Source organism: Ostrea edulis, chromosome 2, assembly GCF_947568905.1.
Source record: "Ostrea edulis chromosome 2, xbOstEdul1.1, whole genome shotgun sequence".
Taxonomy (NCBI): Eukaryota; Metazoa; Mollusca; class Bivalvia; order Ostreida; family Ostreidae; genus Ostrea; species Ostrea edulis.
The window spans coordinates 78462726-78488352 of NC_079165.1; the positions used below are offsets into that span (position 1 = coordinate 78462726).

General features: G+C 36.0%; 2 protein-coding genes across 7 annotated transcripts; both read left to right on the top strand.

Annotated features, from left to right (window-relative positions):
- Positions 1 to 8535: 8535 nt before the first annotated feature.
- Positions 8536 to 9657, top strand: LOC130051509 (uncharacterized protein K02A2.6-like). The gene has a single exon (XM_056153477.1). The coding sequence runs from the start codon at positions 8536 to 8538 to the stop codon at positions 9655 to 9657; it is 1122 nt and encodes a 373-aa protein (XP_056009452.1).
- An 8963-nt stretch (positions 9658 to 18620) lies between these two features.
- LOC130051859 (uncharacterized) lies at positions 18621 to 24554 on the top strand. 6 transcript variants are annotated; one of them, XM_056154824.1, is made up of 4 exons: positions 18634 to 18735; positions 20050 to 20122; positions 22217 to 22324; positions 22957 to 24554. In XM_056154824.1, the coding sequence occupies exons 3-4, from the start codon at positions 22233 to 22235 to the stop codon at positions 23309 to 23311; spliced, it is 447 nt and encodes a 148-aa protein (XP_056010799.1). In that variant the 5' UTR covers positions 18634 to 18735; positions 20050 to 20122; positions 22217 to 22232; the 3' UTR covers positions 23312 to 24554. The 6 variants fall into 6 exon arrangements, with proteins under 6 accessions (XP_056010798.1, XP_056010801.1, XP_056010803.1 ...); XM_056154825.1 differs by having other exon boundaries at positions 18635 to 18735; positions 22217 to 22287; XM_056154827.1 differs by having other exon boundaries at positions 18635 to 18735; positions 22217 to 22286; positions 22949 to 24554.
- Positions 24555 to 25627: the final 1073 nt, after the last annotated feature.

Genomic DNA, 25627 nt, shown 5'->3' on the forward strand with positions numbered 1-25627 from the left:
TTGACAGGAAAATATCTGCAACGCAAAATAATTTTCCTCCATAAACGCCGGGTAGAATTTGGCCAAAACCGTACCTACTCCTTTTACTTGCATCAAGTTTTGAATACTGCAGTAAATCTATGTCAAAAGAAGTATGCATATTGCAGTATAATACTTTCACCACTAATCAGAGCACTTGTAAATCATGTATATTTTATCAATACATGTAATGACATTTGCCATTTTAGAATGTGATGCAAGGGATGGTTCGCTGCACATCAAAACAAAATATGAATTTTGGCATCAGATTCAAGGACAACAACACTTGAAAGACACCCAATGCTGTGATTTGCTAGTGTGGATTCCTAGTGGCACTCAAATACATTGACAAAGATGCATTATGGTCAACTTTTTAAGTGTGATAAAGTTTATTTATAATAATAAAGTATTTTTGCAGTCTAAAACACACACACATAACCACATGTACATATACTTTATTATGATATCAGTGGTGCATCTATCAAAGTTATGTAATTACATGTATATTTATTGAATAAACATTATAGACAGAGTTTTTCTTATTTTAGATGAATCAAAATATGTATAGACACAGTGTCTAGCTTTACAAAAATCATTAAATTACTTGCATTTACTAAAAACAATGGATTTTACTTCTTTTTTAATAATGCAGATTTGAAAACCTTCAGTAGGAGAACAAAAGGCTTTATGTTTGATTGTATATTGTTTAACGTCCCTCTCGAGAATGGAGACGTTCCAAAAGGCTTCATATTCATGCATATAAAAGGCTTTATATTTATATAAATATGTAGAAAAGTTATATGCATATATATGGTATTCATTACTTTTAACTTTAACAATTCAATGTGGCAGGTATGTGCAGATTTAAGGTATATATATATATATATATATATATATATATATATATATATATATATATGCAATTAATCTAATAAGTTTGTAGGATTTATCTGCAATCTCCTTCAAAAGGGGAACCTACAAAATCACAAGGGCCACACAAAGCTGAAATAATCTGTCAGATCAATATCTATACTATGATAGAATATGGCTAAGGAATTTTTAAAAAAAAAATTATTCTCTCATTTTCCCATTCAACATGGATTCTGCATCTGGAAATTTTATAGCAAAGTTGTGCATCCTCTTTTGAGAAGTGGGATTTATTTGTAAGAAAGAATGGGATATTAAGTGTCATGTCATTTGGAAGTTTGTCAATTATACAAATCCTTTGTCCGCCAGGAATATATCACCAACTTGCAACTTCTCTCAAATGCCACAATGGTTCACAATTGCCAAATCAGAATACACTTTAAAGTCTCTCCTTTGTGGCGACTCTTGTAATTACTGTAAGCGAAAGACTGGCTATTCATATCAATTTGGTCATATTAGGTCACTTCTGTTGCATCCATTGCAATCTTCAATTCTTCTGACTTTGATATTTCAGTTGAATGGACACTCCCAACAGTGTTCATGATCCCTTCAAACAAAATTTCATGAATATATGAAAAATATCCACGGAAAATGGTGTATACAGCAACATTTATACCCCTCCAAAAATTACTAGGTAATTGAATATTATAAAATCTGCGCTGACCTGTGAAATTAATAACTAGTCAGTGTATAGAAAGTGCATTGTTCATTTTTCCTTAAAGAACCGCTAAAACATACCCTTCCAGCGTCTTTCAATTATGATGTTCCCAATTGTCAAGGATGGTTTCCTTTAATTAAGCAGGTATATTTCTCACTGCAAGTTCACAACATCCTAGTCTTCAAGGGAAGCTGTAAGAACAAAACAATACCATTATAGAATTCGGTGTGCATATAAATTTAGATAACACTGAAATGAGAATGAAGAAATACAGAAAACCACCTGACACTAAACTTAACAACAGTTGTAACTTCCTGGTTTGGTGTACTAGTATCTGGTATTGACAATACTTGTATCGTACACTGTACCTTTTTAAATGTTGAGGGTTTGATGCAGTATACTCGTGATCATGTAGATGCACTCCATTGTTGTCTGGTACAGATATATTGGTAGCAGTATCAACTTCGGTTCCTACATGTACATTTGAAGCAGATGCTTCTGCTTCACTAGGTTTCGTAACTTTGTATCTATGAAAAAAGTAATAGAATCTATACCATAAGTTGCTGTTTTTATTGACTTAAATTGGCTCACTACACAACAAATTTAAGTTGCAGTTTCTGAAATAAGCACAGAATATGAGTGTTACAATCATTCTTATCAAGGCCATGTGTCACTTTTATAGCGAGCGCAGGCTCGTACTGCGAGCTCTAATGACTAGAGCGCGGGAAATAATCCGAGCTAAATCTCAACCTCTAACAAGAATTTTTTTTTGACGCCAATCCCAGAAGTCCCTCGTACAAAATGGCGGATGGTTCGATTCGTAAAATAATAATTAAAAAAAATCTTTGAAGTATTACAAACCTTTCTTATTTGAAAGGAAAGGATGACAATCATATTCTTCCCCCTTTCTTTTTCTTTTTAAAATATTGTCTAAAGAAATGTAAACAGTCACGTCACAATTACCAGGCTACGTCACAACACGCTCGTTGCATTTCCCGCTAAACTGGTTCCTACATTGGCGAGAAGAGCAAGACAGTAATCCTACGTATTGACAGTGAACCAGATCAGTTTTCCTTGTTTTCAATATAATTTTTTTGAAAATGTATTCAGATATGCTGCGCTCGCCCCAACGGTCACACCGTAATCATATTAGCGAGCGCAGCGAGCCAGCGCGGAACGCTGGCTCGTACTGCGAGCTCTAATGACTAGAGCGCGGGAAATAATCCGAGCTGAATCTCAACCTCTAACAAGAATTTTTGTTGACGCCAATCCCAGAAGTCCCTCGTACAAAATGGTGGATGGTTCGATTCGCAAAATAATAATAATAATAATAAAAAAATCTTTGAAGTATTACAAACCTTTCTTATTTGATCGGAAAGGATGACAATCATATTCTTCCCCCTTTCTTTTTCTTTTTAAAATTGTCTAAAGAAATGTTAACAGTCACGTCACAACTACCAGGCTACGTCACAACACGCTCGTTGCATTTCCCGCTAAACTGGTTCCTACTTTGGCGAGAAGAGCAAGACAGTAATTCTACGTATTGACAGTGAACCAGATCAGTTTTCCTTGTTTTCAATATCAAATTTTTGAAAATGTAATAATAATGTTTTGAAGTATATTTTTCATATATGTTTCCGACAGAACATGAGGCATCAATCGGAACCTTCCGTAATAGGCCGAGTGATGTTCCGATTGCATGAGGCATACGTTCGGTTGCTTCCGTAAATTTTGATGACCTCGCAAACAACCGGACATCTGATTTTTTTTAAAACCGTAAACATAAGTACAACGTCGCCCCCCCCCCCCTTTCAATTGAGATATATCGTGATAAAAAAATATGTCGATATAGATATATATATTTGAAAGTAGAAAACTTTCAATCTTTTGTCAGATATGCTGCACTCGCCCCAACGGTCACACCGTAATCATATTATAATTATACAATAAAGATATATGCCAGTTCTCTTGAAACACAATACAATATTTAATCATGCAGGAGCCTATATAAAGGCAAGTACATATAGTATCAAGGGTGTCCTATCAACCCTTTCCCCTTTTCCTAGCAATGTTATTTTTTCTATATTGATACAATAAATTAGTGTCCCTTCCCCTTTTCAAGCAGAAGGGAATTATGTAGTAAAAGATGTTAATACCGAGTGAAGCTCGGACGGGCTAAAGGTCCGTCCGCGAAGCAAGGCTCTAAAGGTAACACGTATACGTAAAATAAAAAATGATAAAATTTGCAAATGAATACAGATAATCTCTATATATACGTTCACTGAATTTTTTGTGATCCATATGGGCGCCGCCATTATGCTTTGTTCATTAGTTGCTTCTACAATTATTCGTGTTTTAATTTTCAATGCCAAATATACAAGACTAACGTGCAATTTGTAATTCAAAAACCCAGTTTGTTAAAAATGAATGGTATGATTATCATTGTTACAGTCTTTAGCCAATCATCAAATAGAAAAACAGTAATACGACTAAATAGATGAACGAGTTCATGAGTTTCTTTAAATAAAAATATACGATATATTTACGCTTACCCTTTACCACTTTGAATTTATTGGTTAACTTTGTTTTAACTGTCTTTTAACTGCAAACGGGGTGTATTGTTGTTTATAAGTGTTTGATTTAAAAAAGAAAAATTTCGGGGCTAAATGTGACGTCACAATTCATGATTTACGTCGGCTGGCGTTATATTCCCCGCTTTAAATGAATAGGCGGATCCTGTAGAACTGTTATCCTTGTATATCCCCCTTTAATATTTAGATGTTATTGGGCGTTTAGTGCAAGGAAAATTTCATAAATACTATATATTTTGAAATGAATTATTGTTTATAATTGTTTGGTTTGAAAGACGGAGAAAAAAAGTCGAGGCTACATCTGACGTCAGTTATGCACGGTTTACGTCTTCTCCGCGTTAAAGGAATAGGCAGATCCTGTAATTATCCTCATAGATATCCCCCTTTGATACTGGGCGTTTAGCGCAATGGGAATTTCATAAATAATATATATTTTTAAATGAAATGTAATTTACGGTACTGAACAGAATTATGACTATCACTTGGGACATGCCAATGACCATATCATGCTTCGCTCGGTCCAACAGTCACACCGTATATATATTAAATGTTGAAATCAATAACAAAGAAAAACTTACCCCCCCCCCCCATTTATGAATTTTGTAGTACATGTAATTCCCCCCCCCCCATTATTTTATTTTTATCAGTTCGCCTGTCAAAATCTTTTGTAGGCCTACTCCCCTTCTGAAATATCTAAACAACACGTCCAGTATATTCTGTCAGTTTATGCACACGTGTGTTAATTTGACATGATTATTCGTTGAATTATGATAATATTACGTACCTACATCTTTGTATCCACCGCTTCCTTACTGTAGCATCCACTCGCCAAATTTACGAACAATACGTAGGCACATATTCAACATTGTTTTATTATTCATTTATTTATTTTGCATAGTATGTTTCTTCTCTCACCCTCTTTTATTTCAAATATATTTTCTGATTATCTGAATTCAAATTATCTCCGATATGCGAACAACCACACATCTACTGTATACAACTCGGAGGTTTACTTTGGGTGTTTTTGTACAAAAGTGGAAGACTTTCCTATTATGAGATAATTCTTTTTGTGTTAAAAATTTAACCAACTAGACTCTATATACATGTACATATAGCAGGGTCGTGTGTAGAAACCAGCAGGCATGAGGGATCGTGTCATCCTTCTTATTCCCAATAAAAACCATAAGACAACAAAACTAACGTCTGGCGGCTTTTTTTCCTTCTTTATTTACCTAATATCTATTTATTTATTTTCAAGGTCAACGTATATCTGTTCGCTTATGCCCCAACTATAATTGCTTACAAAGGACACGTTTCAGTTTCACGAAATTAGTCAAAATAGGATTCATGTTTGGTATATGTAATGTTTATTAATCCGGAATCCGGAATTCAGACCGTAACGTTTTGTTGCTATAATGCAAGCACGTTTTTCCTATGTATGTGTATTGGCGGGAAGCCATGTTTTATATGGTTTTGTATGTTTAAATAAAGTAAACATAACAATTGGCGACGAGGATGGCCGTCTATGGAAAGATCGACACCTACGAGTTCGATACGAATTGGGACGAATATATCGAAAGGTTAGAGCATTTTTTCACTGCCAATGAAATTGACGATAATGACAAGATGAAGTCTATATTGTTGACAGTGTGTGGCCAGAAAATGTACGGACTTATTCGTAATTTAACGTCCCCGCAAAAGCCATCTGATAAATCATATGCCGATTTGAAAACATTGATTGCACAACACTTGAAACCTAAACCACTGGCGATCGCAGAACGATTCAGATTTTACCAGAGAAATCAGGGCAAACAGGAAACTGTGAGTCAGTATATGGCTGAACTTAGAAAGCTAAGTGAACACTGTGATTTTGGCGAATTCTTGAATCAAGCTCTACGTGACCGTTTAGTGTGTGGTCTTTCATCGGTGGCAACCCAGCGAAAATTACTGGCGGAAGACAAGCTTGACTTGAAAAAAGCCATGGAGGTAGCAATTTCTATGGAGCTCGCGGAGAATGAAGCCCGTAAATTAAAGGTTGACGCGCAGGATGTTCATGGACATGAAAGTGTACACAAAGTAAGTGTAACAAAAGGTAAACCTTGCTACAGGTGTGGAAAAACTAACCATACTCCAGACCAGTGCTTTTACAAAAACAGTAAATGCCACACGTGCAATGAAATTGGACATATACATAAAATGTGCTCAAAAAAGAAATCAGTCCAACGTAAGAAACAAAAAAGGAAGTCCAAGCTAAATTTTGTGTCCGAGAATCAAGAAGAGGATAACAGTGGAAATGAACATTGGCCTATTTTCTCACTGTCAGGGGAACATGGAAGGGTCAAGGAGATAAAGATATCATTGACACTGGAAGATGAACCCATAGAAATGGACTTGGACACTGGCGCTTCTATATCAGTGATATCGGAACAACAGTACAAGGCCAAGTTAGAGCAAAAAGTGACATTGCGTCCAAGTACTGCTATTCTGAAAACTTACTCAGGAGAAATGTTAGGAGTTCTGGGTGAAGTGAATGTACATGTGAAATATCAGACACAAAATAAATTCTTACCTGTTGTCGTGGTGAAAGGAAATGGACCAGCATTATTTGGTAGGAATTGGATGGAAGCTATAAAACTGGACTGGCAGTCAATTCATTTTGTGGCTGGGGATTTGAAAAAGTATTCAGTGTTTGATAACAAACTGGGATGTATCAAAGGTGTAACAGCAACCTTGAAAGTCAAGGAGGATGTTCAACCAAAATTCTTCAAGCCACGACCAGTGCCATTCTCTCTGCGTGATAAGATATCTGCTGAGTTAGACCGACTTGAGCGGACAGGCATCCTAAAGAAAATTGAGTGTTCGGACTGGGCAGCGCCAATAGTCCCAGCAATGAAAGCTGATGGATCTGTACGAATATGTGGAGACTTTAAAGTTACTGTAAATCCATACCTGGATATTCCGGAATACCCTTTTCCGACAAGTGAGGAGTTGTTCACAAAGCTAAATGGTGGAGAAAAGTTCTCTAAGTTGGACTTATCTCAAGCTTATAACCAAGTAGTTTTGGATGAAGAATCTAGGAAGTATGTGACAATAAACACACATCAAGGACTGTACCAATATACTCGTTTACCTTTTGGCATTGCGTCAGCTCCTGCTATTTTCCAGCGCACCATGGATACGATTCTCCAAGGTCTCGACAAAGTTGGATACATACTTGATGATATCTTAGTAACCGGTGCAAATGACAATGAACACAAACATATCTTGGAAAATACACTTAAACGATTAGATAGTTATGGTGTGAAGTTGCAAAAGTCCAAGTGTCAGTTCATGCAGGACCAAGTCGAGTACTTTGCGTTTGTGGTGAGCAAGGAGGGAATTAAACCTTCACCGAAGAAACTTGAGGCAATTCAGAACATGGAGGATCCAAAGTCTAAGAAGGAACTACAGATATGGTTGGGAATTGTGAACTATTATCGAAAATTTATCCCAAACATGTCAACACTTAGTGGACCACTTACACATCTGTTGGCTAAAGATGTTCCATGGAACTGGACTCAAGAGTGTTCTGAAGCCTGTGTCAAGGTCAAAGACCTGCTGGTTTCCTCACAGATAATGGCTCACTATGACCCTCACAAACCGCTGGTGTTAGCTGTAGATGCTTCTGGATATGGATTAGGTGCTGTGATCTCGCATACCGATGGTGTGAATGAAAAACCTATTGCATATGCTTCACGAACATTGACCTCAGCTGAGAAAAACTATTCGCAAATAGAAAAGGAGGTCTTAGCAATAATCTTTGGAGTGACAAAATTTCATTCATATTTGTATGGGCGGATGTTCACGCTTATCACAGACCACAAACCCTTAACTAGCATATTTGGACCTAAGAAAGGCATTCCAATTCTAACTGCTTCGCGATTGCAGCGATGGGCAATTCAACTGTCATCTTACCAGTTTGACATTAAATATCGAGCTACTGGGAAACATCAAAATGCGGATACCCTCTCACGTTTTCCAATGGCGTGTGTTGACCAAGAGTCAAGGACACAGTTTGATAGAGAGACTGAACAAATTCACAAAATACAGATAAGAAACTTACCTGTGACCGCGGATAAAGTGGCTGCTGCAATAAAGAATGATGTGGTACTTTCCCGTGTAATGGAGTTTACTAGGAGTAGTTGGCCAAGTTTACAACCTGACACTAATTTGTTACCATATTTCCGAGTTCGAAATGAGCTTACCATTGAAGATGGATGTTTACTTTGAGGGATCAGAGTGATTATCCCCGAACAGTACAGACAGGATGTACTGGAGGAGTTACACGTTTCTCATCCTGGAATGGTCCGGATGAAATCATTAGCCAGACTTCATGTATGGTGGCCCGGATTGGACTCTGATATAGAGACAAAGGTCTCTCAGTGTGGACCTTGTAGAAGTCAGTTACCAAACTTACCAAAGGCTCCAGCAAATCCGTGGTTATGGCCTAGTGCACCCTGGAAAAGAGTGCATATTGACTTTGCAGGACCTTTCATGCAACGTATGTTCTTGATAATCGTGGATGCGTATTCTAAGTGGATGGACGTAGTGATGATGACTTCTACTACTTCTGAAAATACTATCAATGCATTACGATATCTATTCTCCTCATATGGATTACCTGTGGAAATTGTTTCGGACAATGGACCGCAATTTGTGTCAGAAGATTTTGAGATATTTCTAAAGGAGAATGGAGTACGTCACATCAAGTATGCACCATATCACCCTGCGTCCAATGGAGAGGCGGAAAGAGCAGTGCGTACCTTTAAGCAGGCAATGAAAAACATGGCAAGTGAGACTGGGACTCTGAATCAGAAACTTGCAGCATTTTTATTGTCATATCGCACGACACCTCATACAACTACCAAAACAACACCTGGAGAGTTATTTCTCAACCGCAAACTACGTACACGACTGGATGTTGTGAAACCTCACATGACAGATCGTATACAGCGGAAGTCATTGCCAGCTGAGAAGAAGGTGCGGGAACATCAGATCGGTGACAAAGTCATGGTTCGTGACTATCGTGGAAGTAAAGTTTCGTGGATACAAGGGATCATTGTGCGAAAACTGGGACCTGTTACTTACCGTGTGAATATTTATGGTATGTTGTGGAAACGACATATTGATCAGATTCGTGAATGTGGTATGTGTGAGTTAGGCAGTCCGGAATCCGTGAAACCAAATCCTTTTAACAGCATTGTGCCTGTTAATGCACCATTAGAGAGCCAAGGTGAACAATTAGATACTCCTTCTATCACTGATGTACCGTCATGCCAGGATTCTGTGTCCAATAATCCGATTGTAGAGGACAATTCCAAACGTTCCGTTGTCAATGCGCGAAATTCGGACAATAATTCAGTACAACCGCGATATCCACGTCGTCAACATCGCAAGCCTGAAAGACTTATTGAAAAGTGTTAAATTTCTTTTGATGTTGAAGACTGTAACTGATTTTGCAAAGTTGAACTTGATTTTGTTGTAATTAGTTGGATCTGAATCTCGGATTATTTTGTAAAGGGGGGAAAAGTGTAATGTTTATTAATCCGGAATCCGGAATTCAGACCGTAACGTTTTGTTGCTATAATGCAAGCACGTTTTTCCTACGTATGTGTATTGGCGGGAAGCCATGTTTTATATGGTTTTGTATGTTTAAATAAAGTAAACATAACAGTATACAGACAAAAAGTCACAGGATAATCGTCACTGGACAGAAAGTCACAAAATATGTAGGAAAAGTCACAAAAATTACTTAGCAAAGGAGATCCATATATACTTTTAAGATAATAATAACAGGTGGTACCCAAATGCTCACTAAAGCTGTTGTTCAGACACCAGACATTTCTTACAGTGGATAGGAGGTAGAAGGGAATACATGTCATCATTATTGATGTTTGTTTTGCCACATTTAGCACTTTCAGTTCATTATTAGCTGTTCATTATTAGATAATAAGAAAGGAGAAATCATTAACTTGTTTATATAGCAATTATTATATGATAGTTCACTTACTTCTTGTTTTGACAAAATAATCTGGAGTGAAAGGAAGCCAACCATAATTCTGCCATCAGACTTTGTTTTGACAATCATTACATGTAATATGTAGTATACTAAACCAAATGATCTTCAAGCTTATTTTTATTTTATCTACATAAGAAATCTCTCTTTTTAAAAATAAAAATGATATTGTACAATACATATGATAAAAGGAATAACAATTTAATTTATAATTATTATCAAAATCTCATAGAAAATATAAATTTTGCATATATATTTTCTTAAACTTTACAAAACGAACAGATATGTTTTCAAATATATATAAAAAATCAATAGTTTTTTATTTTCTTATAAATTGTTACTTTTTGTCCTGTGACATTTTGTTCTACTATCATAAAATTCTAATTGTGACTTTTGGTTTTATTTTCTTATAAAATTGTGACTTTTTGTCCTGTGATATTTTGTCCTACTTTCATAAAATTTCTTTTTGTAACTTTTTGCCCATGGTCATATTGGCCGTGACTTTGTAATTTGTAAAGTTGTAAATGGTTTGAAAGGTACATAATTTCAGCACAATGTTTAAAAGTTGAAATATTTTCATGATCCTGATTCTAATTAGGAACATTTATTTGAATCATTTTTAATATCATAAAATTACAATTTTCTTATATTAAATTCATGACAAGGAACTACGTAAAAATGAGCAGTACTTTGAGTGAATCGCACTCTTTGCAGTCAGCCAATAATATACTACTCAAAATTTGATAAGGATCATAGATATTTTTATGTTTAAAAAATTAATAACTGCATAACTGGCAATATTGTGTCCAAGTGAAATAAAAAACGTCTTAAACAAACTTGCACGTGCATTTCATGCCATGGGAAATGCGTTTCTCATCACAGTTTATGCTTTTGCTACCATTGCACGATTTTCACTCAGGCATCGGTGTCTGATTCTTTCTAAAATTTCAAACTCACTTGAGTGTTTACACTACGTTTATCAACACAATGCCCTCTCAACGTGTAAGGCGTCGCCTGACGACAGAACAACTGGGCAGATGTATTGGAATGTTTGACGCTGGCTATTCACAATGTGACGTTGCAAATGCACTAAACGTCAGCCAGAGCGTTGTAAACAGGGCCTGGAACCGACAGCAAACTTTTGGTACAGCAGTACACCGACATGGGGGTGGTCGTTAGAGGTCGACAACCCAACGCCAAGACCATTTTGTGACTCTTCAGGCACGACACCATCCCTTCTGGACAGCAACCAGCCAACGTAACGACCTCCTGAACGCCTCGGTGGTGAATGTGTCCACTCAGACGATACGGAATCGGCTTCACAATGCAGGTCTCAACTCGAGAAGGGCATGTGTTCGAGTCCCTCCGACTGTTCGACACCGTCGGGAGCGATTGGACTGGGCTGAAGATCATGTCACTTGGATACAGAACGATTGGGTTCAAGTTCTGTTCACCGATGAGTCCAGGTATTGTTTGGACTATTTTGTATTGCTTGTAGGAGTTATGAGATTGATCACTGTTCGTTATCTTCACCTTGCACTGTACAGACAGGAGGCACCGAGTGTGACGACGACAACGTGAACGTTTCCATGATGCCAACATCAGTGAACATGACCGTTATGGTGGTGGTTCCATCATTGTCTGGGGTGGAATCAGCAGGGATGGAAGAACAGATCTTCATGTCCTGGAGAGAGGAACAATGACGGGGGTGCGGTACCGGGATGAGATCCTCGATGTTTACGTCAGACCCTACGCTGGTGCTGTTGGCCCTGAGTTCATCCTGATGGATGATAACGCCCGTCCTCATCGCGCCAGGGTGGTGGAGCAGTACCTTCAGCAGGAGACAATTGTCCGTATGGACTGGCCAGCGCGCTCGCCGGACTTGAACCCGATTGAGCATGTATGGAACATGCTGCAGGTTGCCCGTTCACGCCGTAGAGCACAACCCACGACTTTGGCAGAGCTCGGAAACGCCCTTGTGGAAGAGTGGAACAACCTTCCCATTGGAAACATCCGGGTGCTTGTCAAGCCGTCATTGATGCAAGGGGAGGCCATACCCGGTATTGACACTTCATCGACTAAGTGTAATGATGGACTATTCCCAAAAAACGTGTAATTCTTTCTCTGGTTTGCTGTTAACTTTTTGTAATGAAATGCCTTTTGGTGTTGATATCAGATTTCAAGCATTCTGTATTGATAAAAGTTCATGTCGTTCATGAATTTTCATTCATAACCTTAGTAAACACGTTTCTGAGTCAAAGTTATGTCTTTTGTTATGTTAGTGGTAAATTACACACATATAACCTTGTGATCCTTATCAAATTTTGAGTAGTATATATGATAGGACTGGCTTCACGAGTATGTACGAAAGCCACGGTATCGACGTCCAGTTGTTTAATATCATCATGAAAGCTGCCGTCTTTGGATCGTCTTTTGTCTCGGGTCTCGGAAGATCTACCGAAGCAGACCCGAGAATAAAATATTTTGGAGTTGGTGGGCATGACAGCAAAGGAGCCAGATCAAACCTGCCTGCAAAACCTGCTTCAGTATTCCCCTGATCGAGTTTTCGTTCATCTCGGTGGAAACGACATCAGCGTTGACGGAAAACCTAGGAAGGTGGCTGAAAACGTCCTACAACTGGTGAAGGTCCTAGAAGACAGCGGAGTTGGAACTGTTCTCGTGGGACAGATTTTAGACAGGGGTGGTAGTTTCAAGAAGAGCCCTGGTCTGACAAGCGATATCTTCAGGAGGAAGAGGAACCGGATCAACACAATTCTGCGAGCAAAGCTCGGAAAAAGATTTATTTTACTTCGACTGAAATATCCCCAGGACTTTGCGGCTGATGGTGTTCATATTTCCCAGGGAAACCTATGGAAATATGGCACACAGATAAGGAGAGCTCTTCTGACAGAGTAAAGCTCGAGAAGAAAACCGGCCCTTTTAAGGGCCACAGAAATATTTCGAAAACATGCCTCAGATAACATACATTCAGAGAGACGAAATCTTTTTAAGAGTCGAAACATATACTCCCTAATTACCAGGATACAGCCTCACCGAACTTTCTATCAAACACATAAAAATCCACAAATCATTTGTTTTCAATCCTATGGTCCGAAATATATGTATAAAATTGGCATAACTTTTTTTTTTAAAATAGCCAAAGTAGAAATGTAATTGAAGAGAATAAAAATATATCCTATTGCAATTGGTGTGGAATATTGGTTACATACTTTCTTCAGTAAAAGGCTTTATTATGCATGTATAAATGCATTATGCTGAAGGGGGGGGGGGGTGTCCTTCATGCAAAAAAACTGAGCTGAAAGACTGTGGTATCATTGGGGGTTTTCCAATTCAAATGTAATATGCGCTTAATTCAAATTTTAACAAGGGTTAAGGCTATGCTCTCTTGCGTAAGATTTTTTAATGAAATGTTTTTAATATTAATTTCAATGAGAAGATCAACATGCATTTATAATTATATACCCCACGTATCCTCATTGTATTTAACTAGAATGGAACATATTTTATGATGATGTAAATTGTAATATGCAGGTCTTCATGCCATTTATCGTCTAATGTACAATGCCTTCACGCATAGGAATCTTTGGACGTCCGATTCACGTTTATACAGCAATTAAATGTGTTGTCCAATGTACAGGAGAAGACATACCCAATCTCCCTTTGTATTCGGGAGAGAAAAAATGGGGAAAATAATTATTTAGAATTAATTATGAGCGTCGGTGACTGGAGTCGCTCTTCAGAATGACTGTTTCATATTTTGCCAGAACTGACTAGGGTATGGTCTGTAAAAGTTGTACAAGGTGCAAATAGGTGGCGGTTTGATTTGAACTAGATAATTTAAGTGTAGTTTCAGAATTCGGGAGAGAAAAAATGGGGAAAATAATTATTTTGAATTAATTATGAGCGTCGGTGACTGGAGTCGCTCTTCAGAATGACCGTTTCATATTTTGCCAGAACTGACTAGGGTATGGTCTGTAAAAGTTGTACAAGGTGCAAATAGATGGCGGTTGATTTGAACTAGATAATTTAAGTGTAGTTTCAGAATTGGGGAGAGAAAAAATGGGGAAAATAATTATTTTGAATTAATTATGAGCGTCGGTGACTGGAGTTGCTCTTTAGAATGACCGTTTCATATTTTGCCAGAACTGACTAGGGTATGGTCTGTAAAAGTTGTACAAGGTGCAACTAGGTGGCGGTTTGATTTGAACTAGATAATTTAAGTGTAGTTTCAGAATTCGGGAGAGAAAAAATGGGGAAAATAATTATTTTGAATTAATTATGAGCGTCGGTGACTGGGGTCGCTCTTCAGAATGACTGTTTCATATTTTGCCAGAACTGACTAGGGTATGGTCTGTAAAAGTTGTACAAGGTGCAACTAGGTGGCGGTTTCATTTGAACTAGATAATTTAAGTGTAGTTTCAGAATTCGGGAGAGAAAAAATGGGGAAAATAATTATTTTGAATTAATTATGAGCGTCGGTGACTGGGGTCGCTCTTCAGAATGACTGTTTCATATTTTGCCAGAACTGACTAGGGTATGGTCTGTAAAAGTTGTATAAGGTGCAAATAGGTGGCGGTTTGATTTGAACTAGATAATTTAAGTGTAGTTTCAGAATTGGGGAGAGAAAAAATGGGGAAAATAATTATTTTGAATTAATTATGAGCGTCGGTGACTGGGGTCGCTCTTCAGAATGACTGTTTCATATTTTGCCAGAACTGACTAGGGTATGGTCTGTAAAAGTTGTACAAGGTGCAACTAGGTGGCGGTTTGATTTGAACTAGATAATTTAAGTGTAGTTTCAGAATTGGGGAGAGAAAAAATGGGGAAAATAATTATTTTGAATTAATTATGAGCGTCGGTGATTGGAGTCGCTCTTCAGAATGACCGTTTCATATTTTGCCAGAACTGACTAGGGTTCTGGAGAAGAAGTCGAAAATGTAAAAAGTTTAGACAGACGGAGAGACAACGGACAACAGGTGATCAGAAAAGTTCACTTGAGGTTTCAGCCGGTTTTGCTATTTTGATATATAGCCTATCAAACTCCAGTAAGATGAGGGTGATACCAGACAGTCAACATTAGAAAGTGCACTGTTTCAAACTTACTTGTTGATATATTACAAATATGTGTGATGCTGTTTTATAACTGACCTTTCGGACGTTTCTTGGTGTTTGAAATTAACCATAGACCGAGTCTATGTCAAATGACACTGGTCTATAGCAATTGTAATTGGGATATAACAAACCGTGTATGTTAATTTTCTTAGTTTAAAGCAATTAAGTTATCCCACATGTCGACGTCAGATAAACGTTATGAGGAAAAGAGAACACTTTTTTGGAAATGGAAAGAAAATATGCTTTATAAGTACATTAGAAGTAAATAAAAATGTTTTAAATTTGTGTTATTTTTTTTCAATCTTGCGGGCTATGCCAATTCGATGAGGTCTATGTGATCTTCTTTTGGCATAAATCCAGTCTGTACTAAGTTTTAAACCAATTTCGAACACTGCTTTTCTGTTACTTTAATTCAGAAAAATATACTGACAACACGTCACACCAGCATATTTCATTGGGGGGGGGGGGGTCTTCTTTTTTGTTTTATCACATCCAAACATATAAAAGATGCGGTGACTACAAATGAAGGGAAGAGAGAACAAGAAATGCATTAAAATGCAACATTTTAAATCATTCTTTTTAAATGGGTTAACCTCCCCTCAAACCCCACAGTAAGGTATAGATTTGCGACTGTATGTGAGTGCAACCTGATGTTATTATAGAACAGACGTAGCTCAAGAATTGCAAATTCACATGAAATTATGCTACTCTAAAGATTTCTTCGAAAAAAATGTATAATTCAAATCCAACAAAAAATCAACAGACTGATTGAAATGGATCACAGATTAAAATGTATCACAATGAGGGAAATTGGGATGTTTTGGAGAATTGACAAATTCAATGCAGAAAGAATTAAAAGGATCAGTAAATGGTGTCATAATACTTGCCCTTTGACCTCTAAATATCAAGGCTCTACCATATAGAAATCTCATGCAAATGATTATGCACATTTTTACTGTATGCTCGAGAATGTCCAATATATAGGATGTTTTCTATTCGTTTTTCACAGGGTAAATAATTCATATTGTTCATTCCAAAAATAACTGATTATTGCATTAGTATACCTTTTTTTTCTGGCATGTTTTCAAAGAAATGAATTCAAACTAATTTCACGTGTTTTGAACTACGTGAAGTAAATTACTGTAATAGAGTATGAACTCCACAGATCCATTCTTAACATTAATTCATCATAAATTATCCACATTTTCAAATACTGAATGTCTGATATTATCATTGAAAAACACTAGATATCTATAGATATGATGTTTACCTAGAAATGTAAACCTGAGTCGGTCAAAAACAGGCACCTATCTTCTTAGTCAAGTTAGTGTTAAATAACTATGATAAGTTTATTGGATTGGCTAGTTGTGCTTTGTGCTCATTTAATTACAAATGAAAATTAGTCATGGGGCATGGCTTATTCTGACCACAAACTATGTCGAAAATCTGCTTTAAATTCATAACTAATTGCGCAAAAAATTAAAACTAAATACCTAAGCATTTCAACACCTATATAAAAATACGTCATTGACATACCTGATTGCTTTTCGATATTAAAAAACACAATAGAGGAAATTCGAGTCAAAACTTTGTTTTGAATTAGACTGGTAGAGTGTGATCATGATTCGCATTTATTCATACTAGCAATTAAATCATCGACAATAAAAACAATAATATTTACTTTTTCTATTTAAACCACCATCTTACTTTCAATGTATTGTTATCATTACCGTCTTCCTTGGAATACGGTATACAGAGTTGAAGTGTTTTACAGTCTTCGGACTTTGCACTTCCTCTCTTTTTTCATTGGTAGAAAGTACATGAAGTGAAAGTTTTTAATTATTTGATTGGTTGAAATGCTCTTCAAGGCAAGGGAGATAATTTTCTGGTGTTCTAATTTTCGTACGACTTAACAAATTTTCAAGATTTTCAATCTTAAAAAAATCGACAAAATGAACAAAAGAAAAATGGAATTCATGAAATTGACACATTACTTTTTTAAAAGCAACTAATACAAAACATTTCTATGGTTACTTCATTTACAGCAATGTTTTCATTTTTGCATACAAACAGAAAAACTCGTCGTTTTTTGTTTTGATTGCTTGTGTTTTGGGAATTGTCTATTCGGTTGGGCTAATCTCTACAAAACAGTTTTAATGATACCTTAAGCTAAAAATTACATAAGAATAAATAAGGCTTGACTTCAAAATGAAGATCACTGTTTTTTTAAAGCATGCAAAAGAATAATCCATCCACCTGTTATTACAATTTAAGTAAACGAGTCTAATTTATGCATTTTCAGGGACTTCCAGAAGTATAGTTAATTATGTGTGATTGTTTCATTTTTTTTTTTTTTTACATATCATAGAGTGACGTTTTTTCATGATTTAAATCAGAGACACAATGATATTTATGTCTGTGAAGTAACGTTGAATCACAAGAATTTTTATTCAATTTAACTTAGAATTTTGATGAATTCACTCTTGATTACTGATATTATATTTTTAGTTTGTTTTGTTTCATAACTTTGTTAAAAAATAAATATTTTGATATACACACTGAAAATCTCAATTTCATTTGATATAGAGACTTTAATCAGTGCTAATACAGGGAACAGCGATTTTGATTTCCAGTACATATACCCTTCATAAATACAAACATTTACAATGGGAGTCAGGACACAGCTTTGTAGGCATGATGTCCGTGAGATTATTTATTTTAGCTCAATTCAATAATGAAGACAAGGGACATAATTCAACTTCGCTCTATAGAGTTGCTGCTAAAGACGGCAAGTTTTTTTTTTTAAAAAAGCTTTACTTGTAATCATAATGAAATAAATCAGTCGAGACTCGAGTACAGGACGACATTGGTGGGATGCCGATCTCGATGATTCTTGCATATAAAATTAATGATTATTAGTAATTTTCTGTTTATATGTTTTCTAAAGGAGCTGCACTAGTTATATAATTTAATGTATTAGTTAAAATGCACGTCTTCTCATTAAAATATGTACATAAATGAAGTTCATGCCGATCACAATTTCAGATGTAGAATTAAAAACCAAAGCATTTTCTGTTTTTTTAAAACAAAATAATTCAATAATACAAATTGTTTTATTGTCTTTTGCTTTTTTTTTTCATCACCATACTTCACAAGAATTGCTGATTACAACCATATAAAATGTGTACAATTACCTATGGGTCGAATTATGCGAGCGTCGAACAGCAGGGCTACCGCTATATTTAGAGCGACCCTGAGCACTAGCGACAGCGATCATCGCTACACCGGGAGTAGTCAAACCGAAAGTCAAACCAAACGAGACTTACAGACCCTTATTATTTGGAGAGAGAATCGTAAGTTTTAAATACATTATGCAAAGTTATGTAACAGATTGTTGAAGTTCAGCCTCTAACAGACTGATTAAGTTTTTAATTCATCACTAGGTCTAGTGCGGTTGTTATTACATGTACATATGTCCACCTGAGATTGCTTGCTACCCAGCAAATGCAATTTACTAAATTGTTTACCCTCTTTAAAAAATACAAATGATGTATATTGGCCCTATATTGTCCGTAAACCCACCCATATAAATGATATAGCAGCACTACCATCATAATTCATTTTTTAAAACATTCCAAAAGCATCGCGAACTTTTCATACACATGTGTATCCGAATTTCCTCTTTTTTCTCTCGTATTATTATGTACGTACTACAATCACTGAGTGAATCGTATCTCAGCGAGATTCGTCGAGGCTGAATATTTGGACTGACGAGCAGTGCACTCGTGTCATCACTACAACCCGACATCAATAAGACAATAAATTAATGTAGATACCATTTTGGTCATTCTGATAAAAACGACTACCGGAAGACTTGGTAAAACATAGACTCCGATTTTTATTTTTAGATATATGAATAACAAAAATTCATATTGGAATTAAATTTAATCACCCCTATAAGTGAACAGGATCCATGGCATATGTCAATATTTTTCATCATAATGCGATGTCTGACCTCTAAAGCATTTGTTTGACTCCGAGTTTCTTAAAACACCATAAAAGAAAGATCCGGATAGAAACGATTTTAACAACCGGTCGTTCATGTAAGTGTTTGTATGATTCTGAATGCAAGTTTAAGAAAGCGAATAACGCATCACCGTATAAAACGGATACGATACGATCATGGTAAACTTGTAAATCACCAATCGCTAAGATTTTCGATCCTCTACTTTTTTTACTCGCTATTTTTCAAATGCACTCGCATTTTGCTAGTATTTCTCGCTAATTTCGAGCCCTGTAAATGTAGAAAAGTGTGTTCAACTCTCGCATCAACGATGTTTCAAAGAGAGATAACTCTAGCTAACTCCTGTGGCCTCTGTCTGTCTGAGGAGCTATATCACCGAAGTTTTGTCCCTATAAGACTGGTATCACCACCCCCACCCCCGATATAATAATATTTGTTTGAATTATTCTTTGCTAATTTTGTTCACTGTTTCATGAGAACTACAAATCTTTAGTTTAAGAAATTTTTTAATTTTATCTGAGTTGATTAATCTCAAATACGTAAAATGTTTTATTCCCTCTATTCATTGTTTCCTTTTTCAATGAATAAAAAATCATAAATATTCGTATTATTTTTATTTCATTCCATCTTTTTCAATATATAGCATAACTGAGCTGTGAAAACAACATAAGAAAAGCACATTAACATAATAGTGCATGTGATGAATGAATAAATCAGTAAGTAAGGTATAAAAAAATCTGTTCATGAAATAGCAAATTGTTTTTAAATGAAGGAAGGAGAATATCAATGAGAGGGATAAATTATAATGTAATTAAATGCAGATGGCGGAATCCTACCCCAAATGGGGCATCTCAACAATAAGATGCGGCGTACGCACCATCAGCAATTTAATTACTTTTTTCTTGTGGGTTGTTGTCCTCTCATTGATTTTCCGCTTCCTCTGCTCCATTTCCCCCCCAAGCAACTTTGGTTTGACAACCGTCATCTTGTCTGTCAACATGAAATGTCTAAATTTCTTAAACTGTCTGTCTCGTTTGTCTGTTGTCTTAGATACCCACACAGACTTTGATACCTCAAACTGTTTGTGGGTGTCCGCCAGTCTGTACTGTCCAGTCCTGACCAAAGCTTTTTAGCTCACCTGAGCTAAAAGCTCAAGTGAGCTTTTCTGATCACCCGTATTCCTCCGTCTGTCTGTCTGTAAACTTTTAACATTTTTGACTTCTCAAAAAACACAGGGCCAATTTCAACCAAAGTTGGCACAAAGCATCCTTAGGTAAAGGGAATTCTAAATTGTTAAAATAAAGAGCCAGGCCACCTTCCAAGGGGGGATAATCAAGAAAAGGTAAAAATAGAGTAGGGTCATTAAAAAATCTTCTTCTCAAGAACCACTGGGCCAGAAAAGATGAAATTTATAGATACGCTTTATTAGGTAGTGCAGATTCTAAATTGTTAAAATGATGTCCCCGGGAGTTGGATGGGGCCACAAGAGGGGATCAAAGTTTTACATACAAATATATAGGAAAAATGTTGAAAAATCTTCTTCTCAAGAACCACTGAGCCAGAAAAGCTGAGATTTATGTGAAAGCGTCCTGATATAGTGCAGATTCTAAATTGTTAAAATCCTGGCCCCCGGGGGTCGGATAGGACCACAATAGGGGATCAAAGTTTTACATACAAATATATGGGGAAAATCTTTAAAATCTCCTTCTCAAGAACCATTGGGCCAAAGAAGTTGACATTTACATGAAAGCTTTCTGACATAGTGTAGATTCAAATTTGCAAAAACCATGGCCTCCAGGGGTAGGTTGGGGCCATGATAGGGACTACGGTTTTACATGCAAATATATATGGAAAGTCTTCTGATATGGACCAAGGTGACTCAGGTGAGCGATGTGTTTTAGGTCTTTGTTTATCTTTATAACTGGGAAGAATTTGATTTGCATTAAACATAAGTTAATGCGAATCAAATCTGAACCGCGTTCACACGGAGATTTTAATGCGCATTAGTTTACTTCGAATTAAAATTAATGTCGCGATTTAATGCAAATTAAATTTACTTCGCATTAGCTCTCTGTGAATGTAAAATGAAGCTAATTCACATTAAATGTACACGCATGTGTATTGGCAAATTTGGGTCACAGACATCATACCCATGGTCACCTTTATATATTAATGTTAGATTTGTGCAAAAAACTAATCAAAATGATAATAATCACTTTAAAAAGCATGTACAAACAGCATGTCATTAGATAATGTCAGACGTAAATATGTGCATACTGGGTAATACATATGGAAGGAATTGCTTTTAAATAAGACAAAAATGTTTTAAAATAGTGATCAAATTATTTTCTTTTTTACATATTTTACAAATATACCGCTCATTGTTGAATTCTTTTTATACTATATGACGTAATAGTAGACTTATGATATGTATTAGTAATTAAAATTTACGTCACAACAATAGGCAGTGAAATGCAAACTTCCGCCAGAGTTCGAATGCTCACAAACCTTATACGTAGGTGACGTAACGAGGCCTTGACGGGGAGTTTGCAGTGAAATGGCCAGAGAAGCTGAGATTTACATGAAAGCTTCCTGACATAGTGCAGATTCAAGTTTGTTAAAATCATGACCCCTGGGTGTAGGTTGGGGCCATAATAGGGATCAAAGTTTTACATGTGAATATATTAGGAAAATCTTTAAATATGGGCCAAGGTGACTCAGGTGAGCGATGTGGCCCATGGGCCTCTTGTTTTTCATTTTATATAACAAGTTGACTTAAGAAATAAATGAAATTTACGCTTATATTGCAGTACACCTTGAGTGAACATGCCTATCAATACGCTAACAGTTGTTGCCGCTGCTGGTGTTGCCTTTACAGTGTGTATGTTTTATACAGTAACTCAATCTTCAGGTCTAATGTAAGCAAATCTGATGAAACATTCTCATATCAAGATACAGTTACAGACATCAAGCTTGTGGCTGAAACTTTTAAATGTGATAGTCTATATGTATGTAAACTCTATTAATTCATGATATCACAAGTTCCTATATATCGAAGTGCTCTGATCAGCTGTGGATCCTTCAGATTTTCTGGTAGAACATTAGCAGTTTTCTAAACAATAGACATGCACTAAATTTATCAAATGTGTTTCTTTTCAATGGTGTAATATTTGATTGCATTGAATTGACAGTAGGGGTAGTTTGGTGCTTTAGTGACAATGGTTAGGGTGACAGGGTTGTAAAAAATCTCTAGGTGTTTTATATACATGTATATATGCCAGTCGAATGCCAAGGGTTAAGGTTAGAGTTAGCAGGATAGTAGATAATCTCAAGGAATTTAAGTACTGTCATGCTCTACTGAAATTGCACTAGAAGTAGAATCAGTTAATGTATGAAAATTCACCGAAATTGTTTAGTCGCCCCCCCCCCCCCTCTTGAGTTGGCATTTTTTATTGTGCCAATATATAGATAAACATATTATGTACCTATTTTAAGAATCATGCTAATTCTTTTTGTTTGTTAATATTGAAATTATTTTATTATATTTCAGAATGTTAGGTGGATTATTTTTTGTTGATCCTGACCCAGATGAAAAAGTCCTGAAACAAATTGACATTCAGGATGTGAAAGAAATGATACAAAAAGAGATTCAGGACATAAAGAAAAATCAGCGTGATGAACAGAAGGGTGGACAGTCGAGTCAGAATGAACAGTACAAAAAGGGGGAGGTGGAGGTAACTCCTGAAATGTTGAGCAGCAGCATCAGCACTGGAGAAGAGCAGACGATGAAACGACAAAACGATCGGATACAAGAGAAGTTAGATATACTGAGTGATCTAGAGGAAAGATTAATAGAGAGACTGGACGAACACAACAGGAAGGAGAAAACTCCAAAGTTAGGATAATAGCCATCCCCTGAAAATGACATCGGAGAAAAACTGCACAAAATTGAAAAGTTGTTACTGGAAAGAAAATCGAATAATTTTAATTATAGTTATTATGTTGACATAGCTATGACGAACATTTCCTCTTCCATATCAACAATCGAGAATCTCTCAGCTGAAGTGTATGTTTTTATCTATACGAAATCGGCACTACTAATAAATGTTGTGTCTTTCGGTAAGTAAATTTTTCACAAAAAGTAAATCCCCTACCTCCTTATTTAATCCCTTTATTAGCCATGTTAGCAAGCCCAGAACAATAAACATGTAATTTGCATTTTGTATACATTTGTAGATTTAGTGCCCCCCCCCCCTCTTTTTAGGATGAGTGAAAAATAGCCCATTCTCCACATTTTAAAAAAGATTTTTTTTCAAAACACGCATTGATAAAATGATAAAAATCATATCGATACTGACAATTTTGAACAATTTTTGATAAATATTTATAATGTCATATGAAACAGTGCATTGCATGCTGGTCATTTCTCGTGATATTTTTGTGGCCATTTGGTTGACAGGAACCTGGGTCTAAGGTATATTGTGAAAATTTGTATTATATTGATGCAACTAGCACTTTGTATATTTCAAACAAGTGCCATAGTATGTAGTTTTCTAGGTATGAATGCACTGGTTCTTTGAAGTTATTATGATTCAGAAGATAAATTTTATGTTTAAATGTTCACTGTATGTGTCAGCAGTTTATTGTTTACATATCAAGTTATACAGACAAGGTTATTGAGATGATTTAATTGTTACTTTAAATATATCACATGTATGGAAATCAGTTTGTGTAATAATTATTCTAAGGTCATACAATATGTATAGAGTCTGTATTTGATATTTTTATTTTGATATAGTACATCTTACGATACATCACTATTCAGATGGGAAGTGCCCATAGCTGTAGTCACCCCGTTTGCCCCTTACTTAGGGTATGTGTTTACATATTGCTTTTGTGTACTTTGATGAAAGTGTTGTGTACAGTTTTAATATTTGTGTAATGGTGATATACATAATATTGTTATATGAATATTGTTTGAGGTGATTGATTGTAAGTCAAACAATACAAATTTATAGAATTATTTTTGGATTAATCAGAATGCTATTGACTTGTATGTGAAAGATTTTTAATGGCATCTTGATGTATATTTTTGGGAACACTGTACAAATATACTTCATCACCATGGAATAAAGAACTAAAACAATTTGGAGGTGTTACAATTGTGTACCCCTATCTCTATATGTAGACCGATATAACAATTCATTTTCTTAATTTCAAGCTCGGTGGACGGTCGTTCTGACCCTCGCCTACACATTATTCTTGAATCGGTATATAGCAAAAATAGTCAAAATCTCTGTTTAATAGCAAGCCCGACTGTGATAATCCTGAAATTTTATAAATGTAAAACAATCCAAGTGTAGCGTTGGAGTATTTTTCAAAGAACAAATTAGAACAACACCAAATTGTACAAAATCCGAATATCTAATACAATGAATAGATTATATTACAGCATTTGCGTATAATAAAATATAAATAATTTGCTATATGTAGACCTACCATGTTAGGATCCCTCCCCTCATTTTTATTAGGATACACTGAGACTCATTCAAAAGCCTCAGTAGAATTTGATATACAGAGTCTGTTAGCATGTATAGTAGCATGGCTCATTTTTGACGTGCAGGCACACAAATTGAGCCCGGGAAAGGGTCACGTAAATTAATATATATATATTTACATTTGCAACTGTTTTCTCCTACATAACACTTATTACGAGCAAACGTATTTATCCCTGGATAAATCCATTACGGGGTCAACAGAGGTCACGGCTGTGCGTATGAATATTTGATAAAAAAAAGTAGGTTACCGGTACTACTTTTACTAAGGCAATACACATCAAGCCATCGCTTCCGCTTATTACAGAAGTCTATAAATAGATGAAATCGACATCACAAAATGTATTTATGATTTCATTTTTATTGCAAGCAGTGGACTTTCATCAATAATAAAAACATTTCTGTAAAACACTGTCTCACTTAGTATGTCTAAAATTACGTCTGCTACACTGACTCCTGGTCACTCGTATGTAAACAATGGCCGACTTTGATATGGGTGAGGTGGAATTGTACTTTCTGCAAGACGATGATATATTTGCATCACTCGATCTTTCCTTTATGGCACCTCAGAGTGTTGAGGAAACTAATGAAATGAAACAAAATCTGAAAATGTCAGATATGGAGGGTCTGCCCTGTCCAGGTGTGCCTGTTTCAACACCCCACCAC